The 12,333-nt window shown below is 47.3% G+C and overlaps 1 protein-coding gene across 3 annotated transcripts in view; it reads left to right on the top strand.

Moving 5' to 3' along the window:
* ATP9A (ATPase phospholipid transporting 9A (putative)) overlaps nt 1-12,333 on the top strand; it is a 144,225-nt gene that overhangs the window by 59,876 nt on the left and 72,016 nt on the right. For all 3 annotated transcript variants that reach the window (XM_026455147.1, XM_023184145.3, XM_023184147.3), the window contains 4 exons: nt 4,307-4,383; nt 6,171-6,331; nt 9,249-9,391; nt 10,423-10,535. In XM_026455147.1, the coding sequence (XP_026310932.1) occupies nt 4,307-4,383; nt 6,171-6,331; nt 9,249-9,391; nt 10,423-10,535 (494 nt within the window). The remainder of the gene's footprint in view (nt 1-4,306; nt 4,384-6,170; nt 6,332-9,248; nt 9,392-10,422; nt 10,536-12,333) is intronic.

Raw genomic sequence — 12,333 nt, 5'->3', positions numbered from 1 at the left:
TTTTTTTTTTTTTTTTTTTTTTTTTTTTGAGACAGAGTCTTACTCTGTCACTCAGGCTAGAGTGCAGTGGTGCAATCTCGGCTCACTGCAACCTCCACCTCCCGGGTTCAAGCTATTCTTCTGCGTCGGCCTCCCCAGTAGCTGGAATTACAGGCGCCCATCACCACGCCTGCATAGTTTTTATATTTTTAGTGGAGACGGGATTTCACCATGTTGGCCAGGCTGATCTCGAACTCCTGACCTCAAGTGATCCACCTGCCTCAGTCTCCCAAAGTGCTGGGAATATAAGCGTGAGCCACCGCACCTGGCCCACAACAGTTTGATAGTGCCTCCATGGTCTATACCCCATTTGATGAGACGACCTCTCTGATCACATGCCCGAATATTGCAGCAGTATTTAATTGCTATAAAAATTTCCAGCTGGGCGCGGTGGCTCACGCCTGTAATCCCAGGACTTTGGGAGGCCGAGGCGGGCGGATCATGAGGTCAGGAGATGGAGACCATCCTGGCCAACGTGGTGAAGCCCCATCTCTACTAAAAATACAAAAAATTAGCCGGGTGAGGTGGCGGGCGCCTGTAGTCCCAGCTACTCGGGAGGCTGAGGCAGGAGAATGACGTGAACCTGGGAGGCAGAGCTTGCAGTGAGCCGAAATCATGCCACTGCACCCCAGCCTGGGTGACAGAGTGAGACTCTGTCTCAAAAAAAAAAAAAACCCACACATTTCCAAATGCTGATTCTCGGGCTCAGCATTTATTTTGTTGTGGATGAGGAACAAAGGGGTCACAGAATAGCCCTGATCCCAAGGCAGCACCACACTTCCAGAGAGTCAGTTAGAATTCCGTGAAATGCCTGACCGTGACCTCTTGGCCTTTTGGAGAAACCAGATGGACACTGGCTGGGAGAATGGAAAGGGCTGCGTGGCCTGCAGGCTGCAGAGGGTGGGAGTGAAGAGAACCTTGAGAGCAAGGAGGGACTGCAGAGGTGACAGCAGGGGAAGGAGGGGACCAGAGGCCTAGGGGTGGATGCTTTCGGGTCAACAGTTACAAATTGGGCAGGGGATTTAAAGGAGTGGATAGTGGCGGATGGGGACCATGGTGAGCTCAGAGCACGTGCCTAAGAAGTGGTTGTTCTTCAGCACTCGCCGGATGTAGCATGAGGAACGTGGACTCAGTGTCGTCAGATCTTCCACTCTTCCAGGAAAAGCCAGAGATCTCTTTTTTAAGATTTTTTTTTCTTTTTTTTTTCCTAGACGGAGTCTCAGTCCGTCACCCAGGCTGGAGTGCAGTGGCGTGATCTTGGCTCACTGCAACCTCCGCCTGCCGGGTTCAAGCAGTTCTCCTGCCTCAGCCTCCCAAGTAGCTGGAATTACAGGCGTGTGCCACCACACTGGGCTGATTTTTATATTTTTAGTAGAGATGGGGTTTTGCCACGTTGGCCAGGCTGGTCTCAACCTGAGATCTCCTGACCTCAGGTGATCCATCTGCCTCGGCCTCCCAAAGTGCTGGGATTACAGGTGGGAGCCACTGTGCCTGGCCTATTTTTTTTTTTTTTTTTTTAATAGGCAAGCTCCTGAATTTAAAAGTGGCCAGTTATTCAGAACCTTGAAAGCACCGTGCAGACCAACCCAATGCGCATCCGTTGTGTGCATCCTCTCCAGGTGGTGGCCTCACTGAGGACAAGCTTGGGGTTTGGATCTTGTGGAGGCAGAGCCTGTGTCCTGAGCACAAGAAGGCATGGGATGGGAAAGGCCATTTTCAGTAGCATTTGATGGCATCAAGGTTGGCCAGGCCAGGTGTGGGAGACACTCCCTTTGGGGTCCCCCTTGTTACTGGGGCCCTTTCTAGCCCTGACCTCTGGGGATTGAGGCTGAGCTGCATCTGCTTAGGAGTGGATGCAGCGGTTGTGTGGTCATCCCAAGCTCAGCCCGGGCTCGACTCCCACTGTCCAGCCATCTGCTGTGGTGACAGGGGCCTGCAGGGAGGGGCTGCCTGTGTTCACAGGAGCCTGCCATCTGCCGAGAAGCCACCGCAAGCTCTCCCTGGCCTGCCATCTGCTGGGAGCCTCCCTGGAAGGGAACTGCATTGTCCTGGAGAACATTGTTTGCCTGGCTGAGTGTGTTAGACCCTGGAAGGACTTCAGCGCCTCCTCCTAGGGCTCTTTGTCCAAGACGTGGTCCCAGCGCTGCATTTGGGGGTGGGCTCTTTCCCGCAGATGTGCTTCAGCCTTTTTGGATTTTTGTATCTCCCGACAGTGGCATTCCTGAGGGTGAGGGGGAGAGAGCACAGAGAAGGAGGTGTTTTCTCTTTCCCGCAGAGACCAAATTGCTTGTATTCCTGGGATCTTCCCTGAGAGCTTGGCAGGGCTGGCTCCTTTGTGTTCCAAGTTTCAGCTCAGATGACGTGAACGGAGACAGTACAAACTGCCTGCGCCCTCCGCCTCCTGCCGCCCGCCCCGCCACCCGGTCCTGCCTGTTTCTCCGCTTGACTTGACTTTCAGCCTAGCACCACTCACTCCCTGTGATGCAGTATTTCTTGGTTTCCTTCTGTATTCTCTATCTTTCCCACTGTGTTGATTTTCTTGGCACACACTGAGAAGGGGAGAGAAGTAAAATTTTGACAGATACTGCCAAATTTCTCTCCAAAATAGATCACACCAGTGTGCACGTCGGCCAGCAGTGTGTATGACAGGATTTACTTTCCCCGCTGTTGGCTAACCCTGGTTGTTCTCAGTTTTTTGAATTTTTGCCAGTCTAATTGGGATAAAAATGGTTTATTTTGCATTTTTTGATTATTTACTAGATTGAGCATTTTCCTCTTGTTCACTGGCCATGTTTTTTTCTTCAGTCAATTGTTGACTTTCGAAGGATTGATGCCTTTTCTTGTGCCTGGGGGCTAGAAGGGGTGGGGAGTTCTTAGGAAAGAGTTGTCCTTGGGACAGGCATCCCCCAAATGGGTAAGTTAGGCTGAAAGGGATCAGGCTGAGCAGGAAGAATGTGCTCTAAAGAGAAACATCTCTTTCCAAGTTTCCATAATAGTTGATGAAGGTAGGAATATTCTAGGCACCTCTGGAAGCCTCTATGACTGGTGGCACAAAGGGCAAGCCCCCCCTTTCCCCCAGTCTCCTTCCGTTAGAAGCCGCTGGGTCCTGTAGACCAGCATTCACCAGTACAAGTTTTGCGGTAAGGAGAAGGCTCTGGGTCTTCACTGTTCCATGAGGTAGCTCCTAGCTCATGTGGCCATGAAATGGGGCTCGGGAGGGTGGGCGCTGTATTTAATTTAACTGAATTTAAACTTAAAGGGTTTTCAGTGGTTAGTGGCTGTTCTGTTGGTCAGTGTAGCCACAGATCATTGGTTTGGCTCTAATGTAAAACCTGTGATGTTCTCGTAGTGTGGCTGTTGGGTTTTGAACGTGGTCTCTAGGTCAGGTGACATGGCTCATGCCTGTAATCCAAGCACTTTGGGAGGCCAAGGTGGGAGGATCACTTGAACCCAGGAATTCAAGACTAGCCTGGGCAACGTAGTGAGACCTCATTTCTACAAAAAACACAAAAATTAGCCGGGCATGGTGGCATGTGCCTTTGGTCCCAGCTACTCTGGAGGCTGAGGTGGGAGGATCGCTTGAGCCCAGGATGTTGAAGCTGCAGTGAGCCATTAATATGATTGTGCCACTGCACTCTGGCCTGGGCAACATAGTAAGACCCTCTCTCAAAAAAAAAGAGACTGGGTGTGGTGGCTCACGCCTGTAATCCCAGCACTTTGGGAGGCCAAGGCAGATGGATCAGTTGAAGTCAGGAGTTCAAGACCAGCCTGGCCAACATGGTGAAACCCTGTCTCTACTAAAAATACAAAAATTAGCTGGGTGTGGTGGCAGGTGCCTGTAATCCCAGCTGCTTGGGAGGCTGAGGCAGGAGAATTGCTTGAACCCAGGAGGTAGAGGTTGCGGTAAGCCGAGATCGCACCATTGCACTGTAGCCTGGGCAACAAGAGTAAAAACTCCGTCTCGAAAAATAATAATAATAATGATAAAAAAACCAAAAATTAGCCAGACATGGTGGTGCATGCGTATAATCCCAGTTATTCAGGAGACTAAGGCAGGAGAATCGCTTGAACCCGGGAGGCTTTCAGTGAGCCCATGTTTCGCCACTGCACTCCAGACTCCAGCCTGGGCAACAGAGCAAGACTCTGTCTCAAAAAGAAAAAAAAGAAAAAAGAAAAAAAAGAAACCAGTCTCTCAAAAGGATCAGACTCTTCTATCTGCAAGCCTGCCTGTCTGTATTAATACTGCTTTTTTTTTTTTCCATTTGAGGTACTGTTGTGGGTGTTGTCCTTTACACTGGCAGAGAACTCCGGAGTGTCATGAATACCTCAAATCCCCGAAGCAAGGTGTGTGCAAGGTCGTGGGGCGCATTGACCAGCCATGGGCTGGTTCGTTCTGGTGGGTGAGTGGCGAGATATTAAAATAGGAACACCTAAGAGTGATATTTATACAGACATTATCTTTTTATGCATATGCGTGTGTGTGTGTATACACATAAATACATATACATACACATATATAATACGATACATAAACATGTAGTCATATATTTGTGGATATATGACATTTTTTGTGCCTTTTTTTTTTTTGAGACAGGGTCTCGCTTTGTTGCCCTTGCAGGAATACAGTGGCTGCATTTTGGCTCACTGTAACCTCTGCCTCCTGGGCTCAAGCGTTCCTGCCACCTCCGCCTCCTAAGTAGCTGGGACTACAGGCATGTACAACCATGCCTGACTAATTTTTGTATTTATAGTAGAGATGAGATTTCACCATGTTGGGCAGGCTGGTCTCAAGCACCGGACCTCAAGTGATCCTCCCGCCTCGGCCTCCCAAAGTGTTGGGATTACAGGCGTGAGCCATGGCACCCAGCATTTTTTGTGCTTTTAGGTTAAACTACAGAGCACGTGCCGTTTGCATGTCTTGTGTTTCAGCCTTCACATGCATCTCATTTCGTCCTCATAACAGCCCTGTGAGTGCAGTGCTTCCTTTATCTGTGAGAAACGGCTTCAGGAAGCACCATGCTCTGTCCAGGCTACACAGTGAGGACCGGGCAGGCCTATGTGATTCAGACCGTGACCCGCCGTCCCAGTTTACCCCTCCTCCAATTTTTAAGAGTTAGAATATTACGGAATAATGTCTTTTGTCAACAGCAGAAAGGAATGCTTTGTCTCCTAAATTTCCGTCATGGTCACTCCACCATTAGACGTTACAGCTATCATTACAACGGTAAAATCGTTTGTTTAATGTTTTAGCCTTATCCTGGGGCATATTTCTGTGAAGTTATGGAATATGATTTGCTACCTTTGAAAAGACTATACATGAAAATAAATGTGTTATTATTAAAATAATAATGTCCAGGGCCAGGCGTGGTGGCTCACACCTGTAATCCCGGCACTTTGGGAGGCCGAGCCAGGTGGATCACCTGAGGCCAGGAGTTGAGACCAGCCTGGCCAACATGGTGAAACCCTGTCTCTACTGAAAATATAAAAATCAGCCAGGTGGGGTGGCAGGCGCCATAATCCCAGCTAATCGGGAGGCTGAGGCAGGAGAATCGCCTGAACCCTGGAGGTGTGAGACGAGATTGCGCCCTTGCACTTCAGCCTGGGTGACAGAGCGAGACTCCATCTCTAAATAAATAAATAAATAAATAAATAAATAAATAAATAAATAAATAATAAAATAATAACATCCATTAATGCACCATCTAAAAATTAGGTTTCCACCACTGGCGTGTGCCCCAGACTTTCAGACACTACCGAGTTGGTGTTGGGTAGGGTGCTCCGAGTTTAGGATCTAAGTCATTTTACAAGACCAAGGCACTATGCAGGGTGGCAGAGGCTGTGCAGTGCCCAACCAACCAGCGCAGCAGTAACTCGCTGAGATATTTCCAAGTGTAAATCTTCGTTAGTTGTAAACATGTTTTTGAATTTTCAGAATTCTTTGAGTTCCCTTGGATGCCTGTTATGAACTCCAGCCCATGGAAGCACAGTGTTCTTAGACCAAAGATAGGAGGATCGCTGGGTCGCACTGTCCTCCCTGGGGTAGAGGTGTTTGTCGGGGAGGGACTGACTCTCTGGCAGACTGCGAGTTGCTCCAGCTAATCTCAAGTCCCTGTTTGTGCTTCGTCCCACAGATCGGCCTGTTCGACTTGGAAGTGAACTGCCTCACCAAGATCCTCTTTGGTGCCCTGGTGGTGGTCTCGCTGGTCATGGTCGCCCTTCAGCACTTTGCAGGTCGTTGGTACCTGCAGATCATCCGCTTCCTCCTCTTGTTTTCTAACATCATCCCCATTAGGTAAGCAGGCGACAAGCTTGAGTTTGACTGCTGACGTCTTCTTCTCTTTACTCTTTCAAAGGTGATAATTCTGTGGCTTTTATTGTTATTATTATTATTTGAGATGGAGTTTTGCTCTTATCGCCCAGGCTGGAGGGCAGTGGCACGATCTCAGCTCACCGCAAACTCTACCTCCCAGGTTCAAGTGATTCTCCTGTCTCAGCCTCCCAAGTAGCTGGGATTACAGGCATGCACCAACACACCTGGCTAATTTTTATATTTTTAGTAGAGATGGGTTTTCACCATGTTGGCCAGCTGGTCTTGAACTCCTGACCTCAGGTGATCTGCCTGACTCAGCCTCCCAAAGTGCTGGGATTGTAGGTGTGAGCCACCGTGCCCGTCGGCTTTTAAAAGGAGCAGATCTCTTTGTAGAGTGAGAAGCAAAAGCAATCAGAGTCAGGAGTGTGGACCACACTGAGGCTCTGGCACCGGAAGATCACATTCCTCCACAAGCCATCCTTTCTTGAATCAGAGATCTTTCCTTGCCTTGAGCAGTCTATACTAGGGATGCCATTTAGAACTCCTGTCATCAGCCAGCTCTGCAAGGTTGATAGTGGCTGTTGGGACTGCTGTGTTGAGACGGATTCTGAGCCTGCATGTGGGCTCAAAGGGAAATGGTGTTGTGATTGACAGCAGTGTCTGCTGTAGATGTACAATAAAAGCTTGGTGGCACATGCCAATCATTTGCCTACCTGATTTGGAGGTTGAATAAATGGCTATTTATTTATTTATTTATTTATTTAATTTTATTTTTGAGATGAAGTCTTGCTCTGTCACCCAGGCCGGAGTGCAGCTCACTGCAGCCTCCACCTCCTGGGTTCAAGCGATTCTCCTGCCTCAGCCTCCCAAGTAGCTGGAATTACAGGCTCCTGCTACCATGCCTGGCTATTTTTTATATTTTTAGTAGAGATGGTGTTTCACCATGTGGGCCAGGCTGGTCTGGAACTCCTGACCTCAAGTGATCCACCCGCCTCAGCTTCCCAAAGTGCTGGGGTTACAGGCATGAGCTACTGTGCCTGACCTGGTTTTTTAAAGTGATATAAATAATAGATTTTCATAGTAGATAAAAATGAAGACATCTATTAGCAAAAGAATAAAACATAAATCACCTCTGCTCTCACTACCAAGTGATAATCATTGTTAATACTTTGGGATATACTTTTTTCTAGAGTGCTTTTGATTTTAGAAAAAGGGGATTTTGGTCTACCGAAATCTGCTTTTACAAAAAAATTGGAGCAGAGTGTGTTTTGAATAACATTTCTCATCACTTGTATGTGTGGCATGTCATTTTTTAGAGCTTCTGTGTGATGTGGGTTAGCAATCTACTTTTTCCCATGTTGTTCTATTTCTACTTTTCCCCCATAATAATCAGTAAATATTAAACTACATATCTTTTTCCCTGAAACTTTCAGTGCTTATACTCTCTTTTATACTTGATATATTATCTTATATTTTGTCTTGCTATTTTGCATATTTAGATCATCTTGGTGAGAATTTGTCTTTTTCTGGGGACAGAGATTGTGGTTTTGTGTAAAACAGTGTGACAAAGACAGGGGGGTTGTGCCCAAGTCAGTGTGCTCTGGATGGTGGATTCAGAGGATAAATACATTCACGTTAGTGACTTGACTGCAAGCCAAACAAGTATTCACGGTGTGATCTAAGTGACAGAGTAGCCTTCAAAGTTCTGTCTGTAACGTGAGTAAAAATTGGTGAATCGACTCTTCATATGGCCCAGGGCTAGCCAGTAAAATGGCAAGCAATTTGATTAGTTTATAGGATGATCAATTAATTTGAAGACTTCTGTTTACTTGGTGCAATAAAATTAAATTTCAAAATGAATATAATACATACAATGGAATAGTCTTCAGCCTTCAAAAGGAAGGAAATTCTAATGCACCTTACAGTGTGGGTGAACCTTGAGAATGTTATGCTAAGCAAAATAAACCAGAGAAATAAACCCCCCAAAAAGCCAGAGAAAGTGTATGATTCAACTTACATGCAGTATCTAAGTTAGTTAAGTTCCGGCCAGGTGTGGTGGCTCACGTCTGTAATCCCAGCACCTTGGGAGGCCAAGACAGGTGGATCGCTTGAGCCCAGGAGTTTGAGACCAGCCTGGGCAACATGGTGTAACCGCATCTCTACTAAAAATACAAAAAATTAGCCAGGCATGGTGGCACATGCCTGTTATCCCATCTACTCTGAAGGCTGAGGCTTGAGAATCGCTTGAACCTGGGAGGCAAAGGTTGTGGTGAGCTGAAATAGCACTACTGCACTCCAGCCTGAACACCAGAGTGAGACTTCATCTCAAAAAAAAAAAAAAAAAAAAAAAGTAGTCAAATTCGTAGAAACGTAAGTAGAGTGCTGGTTGCCAGGGGCTGCCGGGGCTAGGGTTGTGTGGCGAATGGGGCGTTACTGTTGACTGGGTATGGAATTTCAGTTTGGGAAGATGATAGAGTTATGGAGGTGGATGATGCTGATGGCTGATAACAATGTGAATTCAGCTCAGTACTGTAGAATGGTAAATTTTCTGTTATGTATATTTTACTGCAATTAAAAAAATGAATATAGCATCAAAAATACATTAGCTTAAGGGATCAGTAATTTTTCTAAAAGGTGAGACGGAAACCACTACCCTTTCTGTATTTTAAGTGACTTCGGTCCATAACGTGAGCTTCGGGACGATAATGGATTTGTTCTATGTGTGACTTGACGGTGGTTCCGGCTCTCGCTGAGTCTGCGTTCGGCTCCGGCAGTGTGCTTCTGCAGGGAGTGGGTCCGGATGCGATGGCACTAATGTGTTTAGAGTCCGTGTTTTTATAAAGATACAAGGAGCCTCACATCTGTCCTGTTAACCTGTTTGTCCTGGTTTTGTGACTAGTTTGCGCGTGAACCTGGACATGGGCAAGATCGTGTACAGCTGGGTGATTCGAAGGGACTCGAAAATCCCCGGGACTGTGGTTCGCTCCAGCACGATTCCCGAGCAGCTGGGCAGGATTTCGTACTTACTCACCGACAAGACAGGTGAGCCGCTTTCTGGGACCTGCACAGGATTCCCGGTGAGAGAAGGTGCCTGAGGGCTTTGGCTGAGACTCTTGGGCTCTCTCTGGACATATGAGAGAATGCGTGTTGCTGCTATTTTATTCTCCTCATCTTTTGATGAAGATTCTTTGGTGATGAAGATGACGATAACGGCAGCAAACCCTTACTGAGGGCGAATTATGTGCGGAGGACAGTTCTGGGGAGTTTCAGTGCGGTCACTCCTTCAGTCCCCGCCTGAACCTCGTGAGTTAGGTAGTGTTTCTGTCCCCCCCCACCTTCTGCAGATGAGGAAATGTGGCCCAGAGAGGGTGAGTGACTTGTCACGGGCGTATAGTAGCTGGAGTAAGCTTTAACTCAGGCAGTCAGGCCTGATCTCTGACCACACCCTGATACTGCTACACAGCCTAGTGCCTGTCAAGGCATTAGGCTATCATAGTGGTAAAGAGCAAGGATTGGGAGTGGGAAGATCTGGTTTAAGCCTCATCTCTACCACTTAATGTCCATGGGGTAGAAGGGAAGCTAATGCAAAGATCCTGGGCAGCTCACCAAATCAGAGAAAAGTGAGGTTTCTGGAAGGAGAGCAACCAGGAAAGTTCTGGACAAGTCAGCATTAGGACCCTCCAGGTGGTCTCTGTAGGGCTCTGCTATTGGGGATGGGTCTTTCTACTCAAGGGTCAGAATCCTTCAAGATAGAATCTGATTGCTCTAGTGTGTCATTTGTCACCCTCCTGGCCAACGGAATGGGCCAGGCCCCTGATTGACAGTCCTCTTGGACCACCTTAGGGAATGGGCGTGGTGTGGTTAATTTCCCCTGGGAAACCTAGGAAGCTGTTTTCAAAAGGGGAATGGGATTCTAGGCAGGCAAAATGCTGCAGGCGTCTACCCCAGCAGGGACGGTCCTGACCGCAGTGTGTGACATACAGCACACTCTCCAAAGACGGCAGCTGTCATTACTATTAATAATAACAAACATCCTGAGAGACAGGCCGGCACTCATTTGTCTCGTGTTTTAGGCACTCTTACCCAGAACGAGATGGTTTTCAAACGGCTCCATCTCGGAACAGTAGCCTACGGCCTCGACTCAATGGACGAAGTGCAAAGCCACATCTTCAGCATTTACACCCAGGTAAAGCCTTCCATTTCAACACCCAAAACAATTCCTTGACATTTTTTTAACAGCTGTATTGAGATAGAATTCACAATACTGTACAATTCACCCATTTCAAGAGTAGAATTCATTGTGTTTTTTTTTTTAAAGCATATTCAGAGTTGAGCAACTGTCACTGTAATCGATTTTATGTTCACCCCAAAAAGAAACCCTCTACCCATCAACAGTCACTCCCCCATACCTCCCTTCTATACCCATGACACCCACACTTCCTTTACACTTTGAATAAAATTGCATTTGGGGCCCTTCCTCATCTTCCCCATCTTCCGGGCTAATCTGCTCCACTGAAGTGCTAATGGACATTAGGAAAAACCTGTGAGAAAAGTATATGCCCAATAGATAGAACCAGAAGGAACCTGCTGGTTGATTATACTTCATTCACATTTACGACCATGCTGATGTTTTCCCTTTCCCTGGCTATGAGCCAGAACACCAATAACAAATGGTCTGCTTGTGAAATAATCATGACGTTATTGATTACCTTTGCTTTCTCATCTGCATTCAACTCAACAATCATGAGGAGGAAATTAGTTTATCAGAGATGACTTGCAGCATATCTGTTCCTGCCTTTATTTTTCCTACCAAGTTTTCCAAAACCAGTCATTTTTCAGAGGAAGCACTACTGGCACATATCCTCCTATTCCTAAAATGTTAGACCGGTGGGTCCCCATCTTGGCGGTATGTCAGAATTGCTGGTGGTGTTTCAAAACAAAACAGAACAAAAACAAGAGACATTTATGTGGGCTTGATACCCTGGAGATTCTTATTCATTAAGACTTAGGGCAGGGCGTGGCTTTGGGTTTTAAAAGTAAGACAGACACACCCCTTGCTAATTCTGAGGCACATCCAGTGCTGAGCCAGACCACATTAGACCAGCTCCATGTTGCAGCACTTGTTTGGAGATAACAAGAGAATAAGGAGGTCATATTTTGCTTAAATTCGTCGAAATAGAGACCTTTTCCATAGTCAGAAGACCAGTAAGAAATCTGAATGAATTATCTCTGTATACAGGTTAAAGGCAGAATCCCTGAAAACTTCTTGATACAGTCATAATTGACATTTAATTTTCTGGAACATTTGTCAGTGGGCTGGATTTCCAGGCTGTCTCCTGAAAATGGCAGAGCAGGGGACAGTGTGACAGTGGGAGTAGATGTTAAGTTAGAAGAGCTGACTTGACACAGTTCGTGTCATCATCTACAACCAGCAACAAAGACCTTGTTGCTGTTCCAGGCTCCATGGGGAGGCGTCATGGCTGGTTAAGAAATGACGAGGAGCTTCCCTGGACAGGGAGGATGAGCCGCACAGCCCCCGTTTCCTTTCTGTCTCTCTGACCGTCTTCCTCTGTGTGGTGATTCGGGGTTGGTGTCTCTGGAGCTCAGTGCTGGAGCCTGCTGTGTTGCTCCCCGAATGGCCCCTCACCCTGCTTCCATCGCTCCATGGATGCTGATGGCTCTGTCTCCATCTCCATCTCTAGGCCTGACCTGGAGCTTTGGATTATAACATAGCTGAATGTTTGGCATCGCTGCACGTGGCTCATAAGGATGCTATACCTGGGACCCCTCCTGACTTTCTTCCCTCATCCCCTAAACCTGTTCTCCCGGGGTTCCTTGTCTCAGTGCATGCCACGCCCTCCTTCCCAGTACCCCTGTCACCCCAGCTGAGAGCCACTGCCCCTTCTCCAGTACCTGCTCCCACCCGATCACTAGATCACCCCTTCGGCCTTTCGTTTTTTTTCCTTCTCCCTTTCTTCCCTCCC

Source organism: Piliocolobus tephrosceles, chromosome 20 (genome assembly GCF_002776525.5).
Source record: "Piliocolobus tephrosceles isolate RC106 chromosome 20, ASM277652v3, whole genome shotgun sequence".
In the NCBI taxonomy this organism is placed as follows: Eukaryota; Metazoa; Chordata; class Mammalia; order Primates; family Cercopithecidae; genus Piliocolobus; species Piliocolobus tephrosceles.
This window is presented reverse-complemented; position numbering and strand designations above follow the sequence as displayed.